The sequence below is a fragment of the Myotis yumanensis genome, unplaced genomic scaffold (assembly GCF_028538775.1).
Source record: "Myotis yumanensis isolate MYYU_CA2020_CCGP unplaced genomic scaffold, mMyoYum1.0.hap1 SCAF_5, whole genome shotgun sequence".
Taxonomy (NCBI): domain Eukaryota; kingdom Metazoa; phylum Chordata; class Mammalia; order Chiroptera; family Vespertilionidae; genus Myotis; species Myotis yumanensis.
Window position 1 is genome coordinate 5,376,217 of NW_027223756.1, and position 16,169 is coordinate 5,392,385.

Sequence of the window (16,169 nt, forward strand, 5' to 3'; positions counted from 1 at the left end):
ACATGTGCCTTCATTCGGCCCTTGGTTCAGCTACCCTCTCCTGAAACGGACTCCAAGCCAGGCCAGGACCAGGAGGCGCTGGATGGAGTGGGGAGCAGCCCAGCACCCGAACTGCAGCCTGTGAAACACGCCTCCATCGCTCGGGGAGTCCCGAGACCCCTCTCACAGCCTGGAGGCCCCTGCTCTGTAAATTGGGTCGGTCAGCAACCTTTCCCTCCAAGAGTTGCCCTGAGGATTCAAAGAACATTTCTGAAAAGAGGGAGGCACTGCACCTGGCCGGGAGGAAGTGCTCCTCCACGTTTGAGGCTGATGGCTTTGCGTTATAACAAGCACCCACTGGCCCCCCATTCATTCACACACGCACGCACGCACACACACACCCCTTACCCTGCCTCGCACTATTGTTGCAGATATTTTGTTTGCCTTTGCTGCGGTTTTTCTCTCCCTGTCTCCCCTCTCTCGGACTGTAAGCCCAGAAGCTCCCCCCGCACCACCACCCCCCCGCGCTGCCCCCCGCATCCCGAGGGCGTGGGCTGGTTTACAAATGTCAACCCGTACGCATGGCCACTGGCTTCGCGTGCGCTTTCTCGCCAGGGCAGCCCTGGTTGGCGGGCAGTCCCGCCAGGCCCGTTTCACAGATGGGGAACGGAACCCAGAGAGGTTCGGCGACCGGCCCCAGGTGACCGAGCCGGAACTGGACCCGGGAAGTCCGGCCCTTCCATCCGGCGCCGGACCGCGGCTCCCGGAGCCCGGGGAGCGCCGCGAGCCCAGGAGTCCACCGGCGAACGCGCGGGGGGTGCGCGCCGGCCCCTCCCCGTCGCGGCGGCTGGGCGCGGGGACAAAGGCCCGGCGGAGGCCGGACGTGGGCCGGCCGGGCCCGCGGCGGGGCCGGGCCCTTTAAGCGGGGCGGGCCGGCGGCGCGGGGGGCGGGCCGGGGGCGGGAGGCGGGCCGGGCCGGCGGGCGCGCTGAGCTCAGGGCGGCGGCGGCGGCGGGGACTCGTGCTCGGCCCGGGCTCCCGCTCGCACTCGGCCCCCGGCTCTCGACCCGCGGCGGCGCGCCCCCCGCAGCCCCGGCCCCCCGCGCCCCGCGCGCGCTCGGCCCCCGGAGCAGCAGCCATGCCGCCGCGGCGCAGCATCGTGGAGGTGAAGGTGCTGGACGTGCAGAAGCGGCGGGTGCCCAACAAGCATTATGTGAGTGCCGCGCGGCCCGACGCCCCCCGGCCCGAGCCCCCGAGGCGACCGGGAGCCCCCGGCCCCGGAACTCCTGCCCCCGGCGCGCTCCCCACCGCGCCGTGCCGCCGGGTCTCCCGGCTCCTCCCTCTCCCCTCCCCCCTCTCCTTTGCCGGGTTCTCGTCCGCCGCCCCGTCCTCCCTCCTCGCCCCCGGGCCGCTTCTCTCACCCTCTCCATCTCCCCTGGCCCCCTCCTCTCGTGTCCTGCGCATCCGTGGAAGTCGGGCCCGGCCCCAGGCGACGTAGGGACAGAGAGAGAGGAGCGCCTGCCCTCGGGCCCCTCCTGGTCCTCTGGCCCTCGGGCCGCAGGGACCAGCCACAGGTAGCCCCCCACCCCGGGATCGCCGGGTTCGGCCGCGCCCTTTCAGGGGAGCCGGCCCCAGCGGTGCAGGAGGTCTCTCTGAGAATGGGTCCTTGGAGCGCCTGCACCCTAAAAAGGTGAAAAAAGAAAGCCCCTGCACCCCCCCCCCCCCAATAACTTCTGTTTTAAAATGTGGGAAAGTTTCTCCTGGTGACTCCCTCTGCGCAATGCGACTCTTGCTTAGGGCCGGTGAGGAACTGGGGAAATGGGCCAGTGGGTCCATTCTGCAGATGGGAAAGCTGAGGTTCCAAGAGGCTGCCGGTTCTAGAAGGTGGAGCTGAATTCAGGTCTTCCCCGCCGCTGGAAGGTGTGCCTGGAGCGGACAGGGACCCGCAGGTGGGAAATGGCTTTCACAGCAGCCTAGGAGCTGAATCTGGGGGGTCCAGGGGGCCCTGGGCCCACCTCAGAGGTTTGGGGTAGAGGGATAATGGGGCTGTGGGAGGCTGTCTCCCCCTCCCCCAGGCTTTGGGGAGGCCTCCCTACTGGAGAGAAGGGGGCCATGGCAGCGCCTAGCTGCAGAGAAGTTCACCAGGAAGGAAAAAAGAGGGAGAGGGAGGGGAGAAAAAACCCTAACAAAGAGGAGTGGAACAATGAATAGCACAGGGCGTTGGCTGGCCAAATTCGGCTCCTTGGCCTCCCCCAGAGTCAAGTCGTCTTTGGATCCGTTTTCTTCAGAGGCTCATTCCTGCCCGGCAGACCGGCGTGCCCTCCTCGCGAAGCCTGTGAAATTCTGAGAGGAGATAGCGGGGTGCACCCTGCGAGAAGGGGTGTGCTGTGTGCGTCTGTATTGTTATTGGCTGGGCAGCTGGTTATTCAGCCCTTCGCCCGGCGGTGGGAAGCTATTTCCTGGACCTGTGGCATCTTTAAATAGAGTAAAGTTTCCCTAGACTCCAGGACTGAGCTGAATTGTCTGATTCCCCCTCCCCCTTTTTGTGTGTGAACTGTTTCACATGCTGCCAGATCCTGGGTTTCTTGTTGGAGCCTGTTAAGTGTATAACCCGCCTTGCCTCGCTGGGTTAGGCGACGGTTTCACCAACATGGCAACGGGCGGAGGTCTGACACGCACCATGCTGCCTCCCACCAGACCTGTGAGCTGGCAAAACCAGAATAGAAACAGCCACCAAGAGCTGGCACCAGCGGCCGCGCGCTCTCTCCCCTGCTTTCCCGTCACATGCGTGTCGGACGGGTCCTTGAGCCCCTTTTACAGATGGAGAAACTAAGGCTCAGGAAGGTGAGGTCCTGCGCCTGAGCTCACAGCCAGGGGCAGAGCAGGTATCTAAATCCGAGTCTGTTGGGCCCCAAAAGTGATATTCCACCAGAGGACACCACTTCCCAGGACTCACACCCTCACAGCGCCCCTAAAACGCCGGGAAGCCTGCCATCTCCTGTGACCACCCTGAGGCTTTCCGTGTCTGCTTAGTCAGATCCCTTTCTGCCAGGTTTTTTTTTTTTTTTTTTTGAAGCTTCTGCAGCTTTGAGAGGCGTCTTTCTAAGCTTTCAACCACTTTTTAGGGGCCTCTCAGGACAAGCCTCTGAAAGTTCGAATGTGGATTGGGGTTCCAATCTTGGCCTCCCAACTTGCTCGCCGTGTGGCCTCTCAGAGCCTCAGTTTCCTCCCCTGTCTGCTTGGGGGGGTGAGGGTGCCCACTTCCTAGGGGGAGGGACCATGTGACTGGTCCGGCTGGCTTTCCATAACGGTTAGATGCCTGCCTCCCTGCCCCGTGGTGTCCCTGTCACTCTGATTGGAAACATGCGAAAGTCACATGGGGAGGGATTTCACCAGGAGCTTGTTTTCCTGTGTGTGGGTTTAGTCACTCGTATCGTGATTCAAGGTGGCCTCCCCTCCCTTCTGTCCAGCCTTTGGGTTCCCCGGATGAAGAGAGGCGATGGGTTGGACTGCGGTTTGAGTCGTCCGCGAGAATGGGGCAGATTTAATGCCGTGACGGCGGGGGTTTGAACCCACCAGAAACTGCCACGACCCCCACTCCTGTTCCCAGGCCATACCCACCCCACCGCCCTGGAAGGAATGGGTGTGGAGGCAGCGGTTGGCATGGGTCTGCGCTTTCGTTCCATTCCGTAGCCTCCTTCCTGAACCTGGCCCAGCCGCCCTGGAGAGAGTGTGAACAGGGAGTTGAACAGTCCTGGGCTCCGCTGCCATCCTGCTGGGTGACCTGGGGCTGGTGAATGTACCTTTCTTGGCTCCATCGTCTATAACCTGTAAATTGTAGATACGCCAACTTGCCTCAAGGGCAGAATTTCTCAACCTCGACACTGCTGACATTGTAGACCAGGTAATTTTTTTGCCGTGCGGCTGTCCTGTGCGCTGCAGGATTATAACCGGACCATCAGTGGATCCGGCTGCCTGTCACTGCTTGAGCCGATTCAGCAGAGACAGGGTTGAATCATCATGAGCGTTTATTCCAATCCTGCCGGCAGCGTGGGAGAGCAGCGGGTCAACCACAAAAACCTGCTCTGCCCCCCACCATGAGCCAGCTGCTTGTATTGGGTAGAAAGACAAAAATCTTTGTCCCAGGGGGAAGGGTATGCCCAGGGGGAAGGGCAGTTTATAGGTAATGGGGGTTGGAGACTTGCAATAGCCCGCAGGTATGCAAGGGCTGGGGGTCTTCGGAGGCCTGCTATGCCAAGGGCTGGGGGTCTTCAGAGGCCTGCTATGCCAAGGGCTGGGGGTCTTCAGACGCCTGCTATGCCAAGGGCTGAGGGTCTTCAGACGCCTGCTATGCCAAGGGCTGGGGGTCTTCAGAGGCCTGCTATGCCAAGGGCGGGGGGTCTTCAGAGGCCTGCTATGCCAAGGGCGGGGGGTCTTCAGAGGCCTGCTATGCCAAGGGCGGGGGGTCTTCAGAGGGCTGGCGGCTCTGGTTTCTGCAACAAAGTTGTTCATCTGTCCACCCTAACGGGCAGCCCCTGATGGGGAGGATGGGCTGCATTTCCAGGTGAGCTCCCAGGTCCCAGCCAGACCGGAATGTGCCTTTTTAATCAGAACAAAACAGTCGCAGTTAACAGAGCATGATTAACGTTCTTACAATTATAGCTGGTCCCCATGTCCTATTTCTGCCCCTATGGGGTGTTTAGTAGCATCTCTGGCTTCTACCCACTAGATCGGTGGTTCTCAACCTGTGGGTCGCGACCCCTTTGGAGGTTGAATGACCCTTTCACAGGGGTCACTTAAGACCATCGGAAAACACATATATAATTACATATTGTTTTTGTGATTAATCACTATGCTTTAATTATGTTCAATTTGTAACAATGAAATTGGGGGTCACCACAACATGAGGAGCTGTGTTAAAGGGTCGCGGCATTAGGAAGGTTGAGAACCACTGCTCTAGATGGTAGAAGCATCCCCCTCCCCAGTTGGGACAACCAAAAATGTGTCTAGTAGACATGTTCCCAGGGGGTCAAAATCACACTCATCCCTACCTGCAGTCACTGTGTTAGAACGTATAGATCAGGTATGGAGCGCTCCAGGCACCAAGACCCTTAATCCCCTCCAGCCCGCTCCCCCTTTGTAGCTAGTCCGGCCACCCCCGCTGCTCATCACCCGGTTGCCTTGTAGGAAACAGGTTACTGGTTCTGGAGATAACCATTGGAGAACTGTACCTGGAGTTGGGGCTGCCCACCGGGGCCGGGCCACCTCTTCCTCCTGAAATGGCATCGTTTCATGATCGGGGTGGCCTCCTTCCCATGCCCTGCCCCAGCCTCATCCACCTGTGGGCCCAGCCACAGGCCAGGTCTGAAAGTCGCAGGGTCCGAAGTTCCTCTGGCCTCTGAGATCCCAGAGGTTGGGTAGCATTGCTGTTGGCGATAAAATCAATGATATTATTTGGAGAGGCTCCCCGGAGCCGCTGCCTTTCTCTGCCGGCACCTTTCCTGCCCAGAGCCAGGGCTTTCCCAGTGAATGGAGAGGGGTTTGCAAGCTGCCGCCCCAGGAGAGAACCTGGCTGGGTTATCTTCTGGCTTGAGGGGAGGAGGAAGTGCCCCCTGTGGGTTTTGCGGGTTTTATTTGATTGCCCCATTTCCTGCACCGGAGTGGGGGTAGCCGAAGCCTTGGGTTTAGAAGAGGCTTAGTCATCAGGGCCCCAGGTGCTGGCTCGCTCTGTCATGAGTTCCTTGGATGTTAAGAAGAGCATGATGGCCCCATCTGTGGAGCTCATCTGTGGACCTTCGACCCAGCAACCCAGAGGTCACTGGTTCATTTCCCGGTTAGGGCATGTGCGGGCTCGATCCCCTGGGGGGGATCCTGCAGGAGGCAGCTGATCAATATTTCTCTCTCATTGATGTTTCTATCTCTCTCCCTTCCTCTCTCTCTAAAAAATCAATAGAAATATATTTAATTTAAAAACAAAAAAAGAAGAGCATGCTGGTAGTAGTTAGAGCAGCAATGTTTATAACAGCTGAAATCGGATCAGTTGTTGTGGGCCAGACGCTGGGTCAAGCTCTCTGTGTATTTAGTCATCACAACAGCCCTTTAGTTATATCGATACACTATTTTATTTTTATTTTTTTGGAAAAAATATATATATACACACACTAGAGGTACGGTGCACAATATTCGTGCATAGATAGCCCTAGGCCTGGCCGGAGATCAGGGCCAATCGGGGCCTTCTGGCTGCTGGCCAGGGCCTCAGGGGCCTCCCTTCCCCGGCTGCTGGCCGGTGCTTTCCTTCATTCCGTGCCGCCCCCTAGTGGTCAGCACATGTCATAGCGAGCAATAGAACTCCCGCAAGGACACTTTGCATATTAGCCTTTTATATATCTAGATTTTTAATCCTCACCCGAGGATATTTTTCCACTGGTTTTTAGAGAGTGAAAGGGAGAGGGAAAGACAGAGAAATATCAATGTGAGAGAAACACAGTGATTGGTTGCCTCCTGCACAAGCCCCGAGGGCCTGGGTCAGGGAGGAGCCTGCAACCAAGGTGCATGCCCTTGACCGGAATCGAACTCGGGACCCTTCACTCCACAGGCCGACTGCCCTGTCCACTAAGACAAACTAGCTAGGCAGGGCAATACACTATTTTAAACATATGGGTACATAGAATAAATACCTACCCATCGTCCAGCTGTGTGATCTTTTACATTTTGCCTTATTTGTTTCAGATCATTTTTGTTTTTTAAGAAATAAAACATTGCGGATGCAAAGCCCCATGTGTACCCTCCACAACTCTACCCCCCCCCCCCAAAAAAAAACAGCAACAGCAATGTCCTGCCTTTGCTGTTTATCAGTCCCATGCATTTTTAAAAAATCCTCACCAGAGGACATGCTTATGAAGAGGAAGGGGGGCGAGGGGGGAGAGAGAGAGTGAGAGGGAGAGAGAGAGACCGGGGATCCAACCTACAACCCAGGTATGGTGCCCTGACTGAGAATCAAACCCACAACCTTGCGATGCCCACTCAACCAGCTGAGCCATTCAGGCTGGGTCCATGTACTTTTGTTAATAAACTATTAGCCCTGGCTGGTTTGATTCAGTGGATAGAGCGTCAGCCTTGGACTAAAGGGTTCCGAATTTGATTCCGGTCAAGGGCACACGCCCGGGTTGCAGGCTCGATCCCCAGTAGGGGACATGTAGGAGGCAGCCGATCAGTGATTCTCATCATTGATGTTTCTCTCTCTCCCTCTCCCCTCCTCTCTGAAATCACTAAAAATATATTTTAAAAACATAGACCATTAGCTGGGATTTTTTCTTTAACAGCTTTATTGAGGCATAATTACCATATCTTAAAATTCATCCATTGTAAGTGTACAGTTTGCTGATTTTTAAAAATATATATTTTATTGATTTTTTTACAGAGAGGAAGGGAGAGGGACAGAGAGTTAGAAACATCAATCAGCTGCCTCCTGCACACTCCCTACTGGGGTTGTGTCCCCAACCAAGGTACATGCCCTTGACCGGAATCGAACCTGGGACCCTTGAGTCTGCAGGCTGATGCTCTATCCACTGAGCCAAACCGGTTAGGGCGAGTTTGCTGATTTTTTAGTAAATTTATAGAGCTGTGCATCCATCACCACAGTTTTATAACATTTCCGTCACCCCCCCCCCCCCAAAAAAAGATCCCTGTGTCTGTTTGCAATCAATCCCCCCACCCCCACCCCCATACCTTTTAATGTGTTTACCTTTTTAACGCTTCCAAAAGTCTCGTGGCGGATGTTTTAAAACTACATAAAAACATTACACTTTTGGGATCGATGTTGCTCCTGTGGTTCCAGTTCCTTTCAACTGCTGTTTAATATTCCACCCTGACTGTGCAGGTACTTACTGGCGCTCCTGTTGTTCTCAGCGGCTCACTTCCTTGGAGCTGCTTCGTGCACAGTTGCTGGGGGAGAGACGGGGGGCGGGGGACAGTTGCTGGGTCCTGGGGTTTGCGTGTTCACCTCATTTACATGCATCACCAAGAACAGGGTCTGTGGGTGCCTTTGCTCTGTGTTCTTGCTAACACTCTTGAATTGTCGGACTTTTTAGTTTTTGCCAGTCTGGGGGGTGCAGAATAGTATCTGGTGGTGTTTGCTTTTCACACCTTCATCAGCCATATGAGTGTCTTATCTTTTGCCCCCTATTTTGGGATATTGAGTCATTGGTGTTCTCTTAATTTGTGCGACGTATTTATACATTCAGGGCCCTGATCCTTCAGGGCGTATCGTTAGCATTCCCACTTCCCCCACTGTGACTGGAGGCTCAGAGAGGTGCGGGCACTGCCTGAGGTCACTCGGCGAGGAATGGCAGGGTGGGGACCGAGCGAGAGAGCTGTGTGTCTGGGAGAGGCAGCAGCCCTGGGATCCCACCTCTGAGCCGTGTGACCTTCAGTGGGTCACTTAAGCTTCCGGCGCCAGTTTCCCTTCCCTCATCCCCCTGTTCCCGGCGCCTGGATGAGTGAAATGCAAGCTGCCTCCGCTGCCATCCTTTAATCCAGCGGTTCTCAACCTGTGGGTCTCGACCCCTTTGGCGGTCGAACGACCCTTTCCCAGGGGTCGCCTAAGACCGTCCTGCATATCAGATATTTACATGACGATTCATAACAGTAGCAACATTACAGTTATGAAGTAGCAACGGAAATAATTTTATGGTTGGGTCACAACATGAGGAACTGTATTTAAAGGGCCAGAAGGTTGAGAGCCACTGCTTTAGTCATTCTTGCTCCCGGGGAGCTCTGGGTTGATGGTGCCCCTGGAGTGATGGGTTGGCAGACCCTGTATCTCCGACCTGGAAGCCTCCCTCCTCCCTTGGTCAGGCTCTGAGCAGCTGAGGTTTGCAGGGCCGGTCACACCTTCTTAGGCACAACTGGAATTCTCTGCTGGTCTGTGGGGGCCTCTGGCAGGCGAGCTCGCGGGTTGGAACAGACGGGAATCTGCCGCCACCTTAGCTGCCTTCTGTTTCCCAGCCACCAGTTGCCTCTCCCAGGCACCCCTGGCACCCCCTTTTGTAGCAAACTTGAGTGGAAAGAACTTGTTAGAGACAAATATATCTGGCACTTAACCCTGAGACTTAGTTTCTGTGTGTGTAGCATGAGTACAGGGTCTTCCTTCTAACACTGCTGTGTGCTTCTTCTTTGTTTTGTTGTTAGTATATTTTTCTTGATTTCAGAGAGGAAGGGAGAGGGAGAGAGAGATAGAAACATCAATGATGAGAGAGAATCACTGATCGGCTGCCTCCTGCACGCCCCCCACTGGGGATCGAGCCCACAACCCAGGCATGTGCCTTGACCGGAATCGAACCTCAGTCCGCAGGCCAGCACTCTATCCACTGAGCCAAACCGGCTGGGGCTGTGTGCTGCTTCTTTGATAACATAGGCCCTCAATCTGTACTCTGTCCCACCTCTAGGGGCATGGATGCCAGCTACTAGCACAGGTCTTAGGACCCACTGTGACCTTCAGGATGAAAGACCTGGCTGTGGGTCCTCTCCCAGCGCCCCCGAGCTGGCTGACCTGGCTCGGGCCTGTGAAATGGAGCTGGTCATAGTGCTCACCTGCAAGTCCAGGGCGCTGCGAGGGTTGACTCATGTCCCACAGAACCGCGCGTGATGCCTCCTGCGTAAAAGGCACTCGGGCCCGGCCTGTGTGGCTCAATGGCTGAGTGTCGACCTATGAACCAGGAGGTCATGGTTCGATTCCTGGTCAGGGCACATGCCCGGGTTGCAGGCTCGATCCCCAGTCGGGGGCGTGCAGGAGGCAGCTGGTTAATGATTCTCTCATCATTGATGTTTCTCTCTCTCCCTCCCTCTCTGAAATCAATAAAAGTATAAAAATAAATAAATTAAAATAAATAAAGGCCGTCGGTGGTGGTAGTCCTGAAAAGTAGTATTAATGACAATGGTAGCCATGATGCGAATCTCTGCCCCTTTCCTGCCGGCTGCCTTGGGGGTGTGCTAGGGGTTTCCATGTGCTTCTGTTTGAGAAGCCTTTATGGAATGCCTGCCCCTCACTGGATACCCTGCGGCAGCCAGCGGGGGTGGGGGGGATCAGAGGGGGTCAGAGGGGGGAGGCCTTGAGCAAGGCAGAGCCTGTCCTGCCCCACAGGTGTGTTCCTGTCTGTGCTGTGTCACAGAGATAGTGCCCTCAGGAGACGGAAGGCCCCGCAGGCAGGTTTTTTAACAAAGGGTTATTGCTTCTTTGTGCTTGAAAAATAGTGGACCTCCTCAGCCATACATGCCACCCTGGTCCCCTGGGCTGTGGGTGCAAGGAGCCAGGCCCTCCCCCACCTGATGGGTCGTCTCAGCAGATGTCCCAGCCTGCTTCTCTTGCGCTCCGGGCTCCTGCAGTTGTCTCACGATCAGATGGGGTAGGCCTTTCAAATCGTCCGATTACCAAAATGTCACTTCAGTTCAAACTTTCGTGTGCCATTCCTGCTTCTGATAAGCAGAGAAAGTGCACCGGACAGCCTGGGTTCAAACCCCTGCTCTGCTACCTACCAGCAGCAACCTCAGACACATGACTCACCTCTCGGTGCCTCAGTTTCCTCACCTGTAAAATGGGAATAAAAATACAGTAAAATCTCAATAGAAGGGAGTAATTCAGGCGAGGGGGTGTCTCTTAAAGCTGAAAGTCTGTTATATCATAAAGTAGTTTTTCTGAATGCATATGTTAAAAAGTTGACAAATTACTTATGTAGGCACGTTTGTGTAATTAAAATTAAGCATGAATATGAAAAGTTTAATTTCACAGGAAAGTTTTCTGTAGTATTGCTGTAATTTTAAATTTATACTGAATAGGTCTAGTAAATGCGTTCATTCACCAGTCACCGCAAATAAACAAATGCACACACGGCTGGGGTGTGGCTTAGTGTGTGTGGGGACATGGGCCAGCACAGAAAGTCACACCACGCGACCACAGAACCAGTTAGCTCACTCGATGTGGCGTGATCATGTGCTAATCACTCGAGGAACATTGCTTACAAGAGGTGACTCCTGGATTTAAATATGTAGGCTATCGTTGTAGATGTGTTAATATTTATTTATGTTAGCAAAATTACTACATGCCCTAGCCAGTTTGGCTCAGTGGATAGAGCGTTGGCCTGTGGACTCAAAGGTCCCGGGTTTGATTGCCATCAAGGGCACATGCCCGATTGCGGGCTCGATCCCCAGTCGGGGGCGTGCAGGAGGCAGCCGATCAATGATTCTATCTCATCATTGATGTTTCTGACTCTCTCTCCCTCTCCTTCCTCTCTGAAATCAATAAAAAATTAAAAATAAATTACTACAGTGTTTTTTTCAACATATGGCCTATTTGCTAAAATTTGTTAAAAATAACAGTGAATTAGTAACAAAACAAAAAAACCTGTTATTTTAATTAAAAACAAATCTTGGTTAAAAGCACTTTAAAATTAACAGGGTGTTGATTTTCACATAGGACACACCAGACCAGAAATGTTGTCCATTAAATTCAAGTCCGTTAAACCGAGGCCTGCAAAATCGAAGGCTTACTATAATTCCAGTTTCATGGGGCCGATGTGAGGGTGAAACAGGCCTCGCGTATGGTAAGGGCCGATAACTCTGCGCTGTTCTAAGGCAGTGTAGTTGTGCACTGAGGTGGTGTGCAAGCACAGGATCATCTGCCATCGTAGAGAGTGGGTAACGGCTGACACGCCCATCAGTAGAGAGGAAGAGAAATGCAGTCGCTGCCGCATCCTATCGCCACCGCTAGAACGCCATCCGACGGTGAAGGTGGCTTCCAGCTCCTGTCATGGGATCAGTAACCGTAAGGGCTGGTTGCAGAGCGCCAGACAGGCTGGTTCCCGCCCGATGACAAATGGGGGGTGGGAATCTGCCTCCCTGAGCACAGACATGGAGCTGAGAAAATATGTCACTTTTTTTTTGTTGTTGCTTGTCTGTGCTTTTCTGTTTTCCAAACGTTCTGTGAAGACACATTCCTGTTTTTAGTAAAAGTAAAAATAAAAAAACCGCGTGCTCATCTGAAAAAAGCAGCGGTGTCAGGCTGTGGGGCCCAGCCCGGTCCACATCCTGTCCCCAGGCCTGCCCTGAAGCGGGGCTGGTCCGGCTCCTCCAAGCGCCTGTCCTCCTCTCCCGGGCCCTCCCCCACTCCTGCCGCAGAGGGAGGTCTCTGCCTGTGGCTTTCCCATCTCAGAGCCCCAGGAGTGGAAAGAAATGAGTTTAAAATACCACGAGGGAAGGGCTGAGCAGATGCTTTTCCAGCTCAAATGCTCCCTGCTCAGCCGGCCCAGGCCCTCGTCTCACGGCCCCTGCAGCTCAATAGCTTTGGAAAGAATTGCATGTCTGAGTTCAATGCTCTTCAACGCCAAGGTCAGAGGGGCACCAGAAAGGTGGTCCACGGTAGAGCTGTGTCCCACACCCCACTTCCCTGGGCGTTTCCTGCGTCCTCTTGTCACCCACCCGGAGGTGCACGGGGTCAGCCAGCAGCACACCCTGCCCGCAGGACGAGGGGCCGCAGCAGTCCCTGGACTTCACGTCCAGGACGCGCATATCCTGGGGTGCATCCTCTTTCCTCGGAGAAGACGCTGTGTTGCTTTGCGTGACTCAGTTTCCTCCTTCCCCTGGGAGGGGAGGGCCAGCTGTGGGTCACTGCAGCTTCAGGACCCGCCAAGCATCCCGTCAGCCTGGTGGGTGCGAGCTGAGTCTCGAGCACCCGCCTGGCCGAGGGAGAGAAGGCGGGTCTATTAGGAAGGCCATGTGCCCTCGGAGACTAGGTTCTGTTCTGGTTCCGTCATTCCCTCGCTGTTGGCACTGAGCCATCTCCTCTGGGAAGTGGGTAGCGTGAGTGGGGACAGTAAATGAGCTTTTGTGCAGAATGCCTGAGGGAGGGTAATGCCCCGGGGACCCTGTGGTGGGGTCAGCCAGAGCCTGGGTGGCGCTGGCAGCCCTGCCCCCTGTCGGGACATGGGAACTGGCCGCGGTGATGGGCTCAGAAGGCCCAGTGTTCCCGCAGCTGGCCCATGGGCAGGGGCCGGTGTGGCTCACTCCTCCCGGATTCTGCCCCTGCCAGGAGCCCGCAGGCCCGAGCTTTGCCACAAGCCATTGGTCCTCGCCCCGTTCTCCAAACGGCAGGGTGTTCTCTCCCCGTGCCTGCGGGCCCACGTGCAAGCCTGCGGGGGGGTGAGCCCAAGTCCAGGCCCTCTTCAGGGAGTGAGGGGAGAAGGGACTGGAGGTGCGTGTCCTGGGTGTGTGGGCAGCAGGTCGTAGGCCACCAGGGCCCAGGGTTGCCAGACTTACCAAAGGAAAATGCAGGAAGCCCAGTTACATCTGAATTTCGGATAAGCGTGCAGCATTAGGGACGTACACTAAAAACAAGTAGTCATTGTTTATCTGAAATTCAGATTCTCCTGGACACCCTATACTCCCAGAACCACCGCTTTCAAAAAATCAACAACAGCCAAGAAACTTTGTACTTTTTAACATCAATGATGTTCCGAGAGAATTTACTGCACAAACAGAGGTCCCTCCAGGGCCAGGCACTGGTCAGCAGAGGGGTGATCCGGGGATTCAGACCTCAAGGTCCGCGGTCTGAAGGAGACAGGTAGACGGGGCGTTAGGTGCAGGGCTGGTCCGGAACTGGTGAAGGGAGCTGAGGCCTGTGCCCTTGGGTTCTGGGACGTAGGACCTGGAGAAGGTGGCACAGCAGAGGTGACGCCGGGCGGATCACAAGTCCCAGGAGGGATGTTGCCAAGTGGAGGAAGGTGAAGGAATTTCCCGGAGAGAGAACATGAGGACAGAGAAGCGGGAACCTTGGCGTGTGGCCTGTTTGAAACGAGCAGAAGAGACTGGAGTGGTAGAGGTGAAGCTTGCTGGGTAGGTGGGGGCCTGAAGGATCTGGGGGCTCCTGACTGAGCCAAGAACCACAAAAGAGTACAAAGCACGGACCCCACCCTCAGGAGGACCGTGGCCCCAGTACACGTGGGGACTGGGCTCAGGACCAGGGGTGTCCAAGATGGAAGTGCCTGGAGTAGCTGGGAGGAGCTGGTTCTCAGGGTACGCACCCCCCGCCCCCATGGGTGGGTAAGAAGGCCTTTCACAGGGAAGTGGAGGGGGCAGAGCACAGACCAACACGGGAGGCTGGAGGAAGAGAGCACCTGTCTGTGTGGGGACAGAAAACCCGGATTCAAAAGAGAGAAAGGAGCCCTAACCGGTTTGGCTCCAATGGATAGAGCGTCGGCCTGCGGACTGAAGGGTTCCAGGTTCGATTCTGGTCAAGGGCATGTACCTTGATTGCGGGCACATCCCCAGTAGGGGGTGTGCAGGAGGCAGCTGATCAATGTTTCTCTCTCATCGATGTTTCTAACTCTCTATCCCTCTCCCTTCCTCTCTGTAAAAAATCAATAAAATATTTTTAAAAAAAGAGAGGAGACTATGAAATCCATTAGGAATTCTCAAATGTGGGAGGGATTGAATTACCCCAGACTTTTTTTATTCTGGCCCTAAGCCAGAGAGAGGCTGAGATGACCAGGAAGGCTTAATAATAATTCTTATTATTACTAACTTGCTATTCTTTATCTGAGTGTTATGTGCTCAAGGCCATTCATGCATATGTCACTGAATCCACTCAGCAGCTCTCAGACAAGAAACACTAGTCAGGATTCTTGGGTTGCAAGTGACAAACAGACCTGGTTAACTTAAGCAGTGGGGAATGTATTGGACCTCCAGCTATGACAGGATCCAGGGGAAACTCAGCGCCCAGTCAGGGAAAGGACCTGGGCAGCTGGCCCCATCCAGGGAGTAGGAAGTGCCGGGGGCATCAGAACACCACCAGAGGCAGGCGGCTGCTCCGTCTCTCAGTCCTCCTGGCCACTCACAAAAGAGCCCAGTTCTCTGTGTGGCCCAGCAAGAGTGGGATGTTTTGATAGACAGTCCACGTAGCAGGAGAGAGGCATAGTCCTTGCGGGAGATTCAGGGCACTGTTGTTGGAAAGGGCGTGGAGCCTGGGCAGGTGGAAAATTAGATGCCTGCAACATGGGTACCATTATCAGCCCATTTCACAGATGTGGAGACTGAGGCTCAGAAAGGTGAATTTGCCCAGGTTCACACTTGGCTCTGCTGACTGTTGTTGACTATCAATAGGGTGCAATCAGCCAACCCCAAAACTCGAAGGGAAACATTGCCTTAAAGCACATGAGGATAATAGTTTCTGTTCTGCTTAATTAAGCAGAATTGCATGGACCCCCTGCTTACTGCTCTGGCAAAGAAAACTAGGAACCCAGCAGTGGCGTCACCATTTCCTCCTCCCCAGCCAAGGTGTGAATCAGCAGCCTGTGGCTTCGGGCCACCCTTGGCTGCCAGTCAATTGCACAGATGTGGGGTTTTTTGTTCTCGGCCAGGCCTGGCCCTAAGCCAGAGAGGCTGTGATGACCAGGAAGCCTTTGACCTCATAGAGGTCATCATCTGGAATGTGTCACCATAGCCTAAGGCTGTGACGGGGCCTAGCGTGGGGCTGTGGGGACAGGGCAGGGGTCTGAGCCCTGGACTGTCCGTTCCCTGCTGGGACAGAGGTGTGCTCTGAGCTGGGCTCCAGAGCAGATGGTGGTTCTGGGAATGGGAAAGCTGACTGGTAAAGGGCTTCCTGATATGGGTGGAATTCAGAGGCTCCTTGAACTGGCAGGGGGAAGAGTATATATTTAGTCTAACCTCCAACAGTAACTTAGCATTACCTTTGTTATAAATGGAGGCAACACCCTCGGTGGTACTAGTGATACCTGTGACTTTGTCACCAATAGAAGTTCACCAATATTTTCATGTCATTTTATGGTTGTTTCGTAAATCCCAGTAGATCATTTATACTCATCACTACTTCAGAATTGTGATGCTACTTGACCGACTGCTAGATTTTGTTACTTATTGCAGTAATAAATGTGTACATATTTTTAAAATGTGTTTTTATTCATTTTTAGAGTGGAGGGAGGGGGGAGAGAGAGAGAGAAATATTGATGTGCAAGAGAAATATCCATTGGCTACCTCTTTCCCATATGCACCCTGCCTGGGGGTTGAACCCACAATCTGGGTATGTCCCCTGACTGGGAATTGAACTGGCAACGTTTTGGTGCATGGGACAATGCCCAGCCAACTGAGCCACACTGACCAGGATGGTGTACATCTATATATATA

General features: G+C 54.5%; 1 protein-coding gene across 1 annotated transcript in view; it reads left to right on the forward strand.

Annotated features, from left to right (window-relative positions):
* The first annotated feature begins 1,116 nt into the window (after positions 1-1,116).
* Positions 1,117-16,169, forward strand: part of SH3PXD2B (SH3 and PX domains 2B) — an 87,649-nt gene continuing 72,596 nt past the window's right edge. Inside the window, exon 1 of the mRNA XM_070414404.1 lies at positions 1,117-1,191. Coding sequence (XP_070270505.1) covers positions 1,117-1,191 — 75 coding nt within the window. The remainder of the gene's footprint in view (positions 1,192-16,169) is intronic.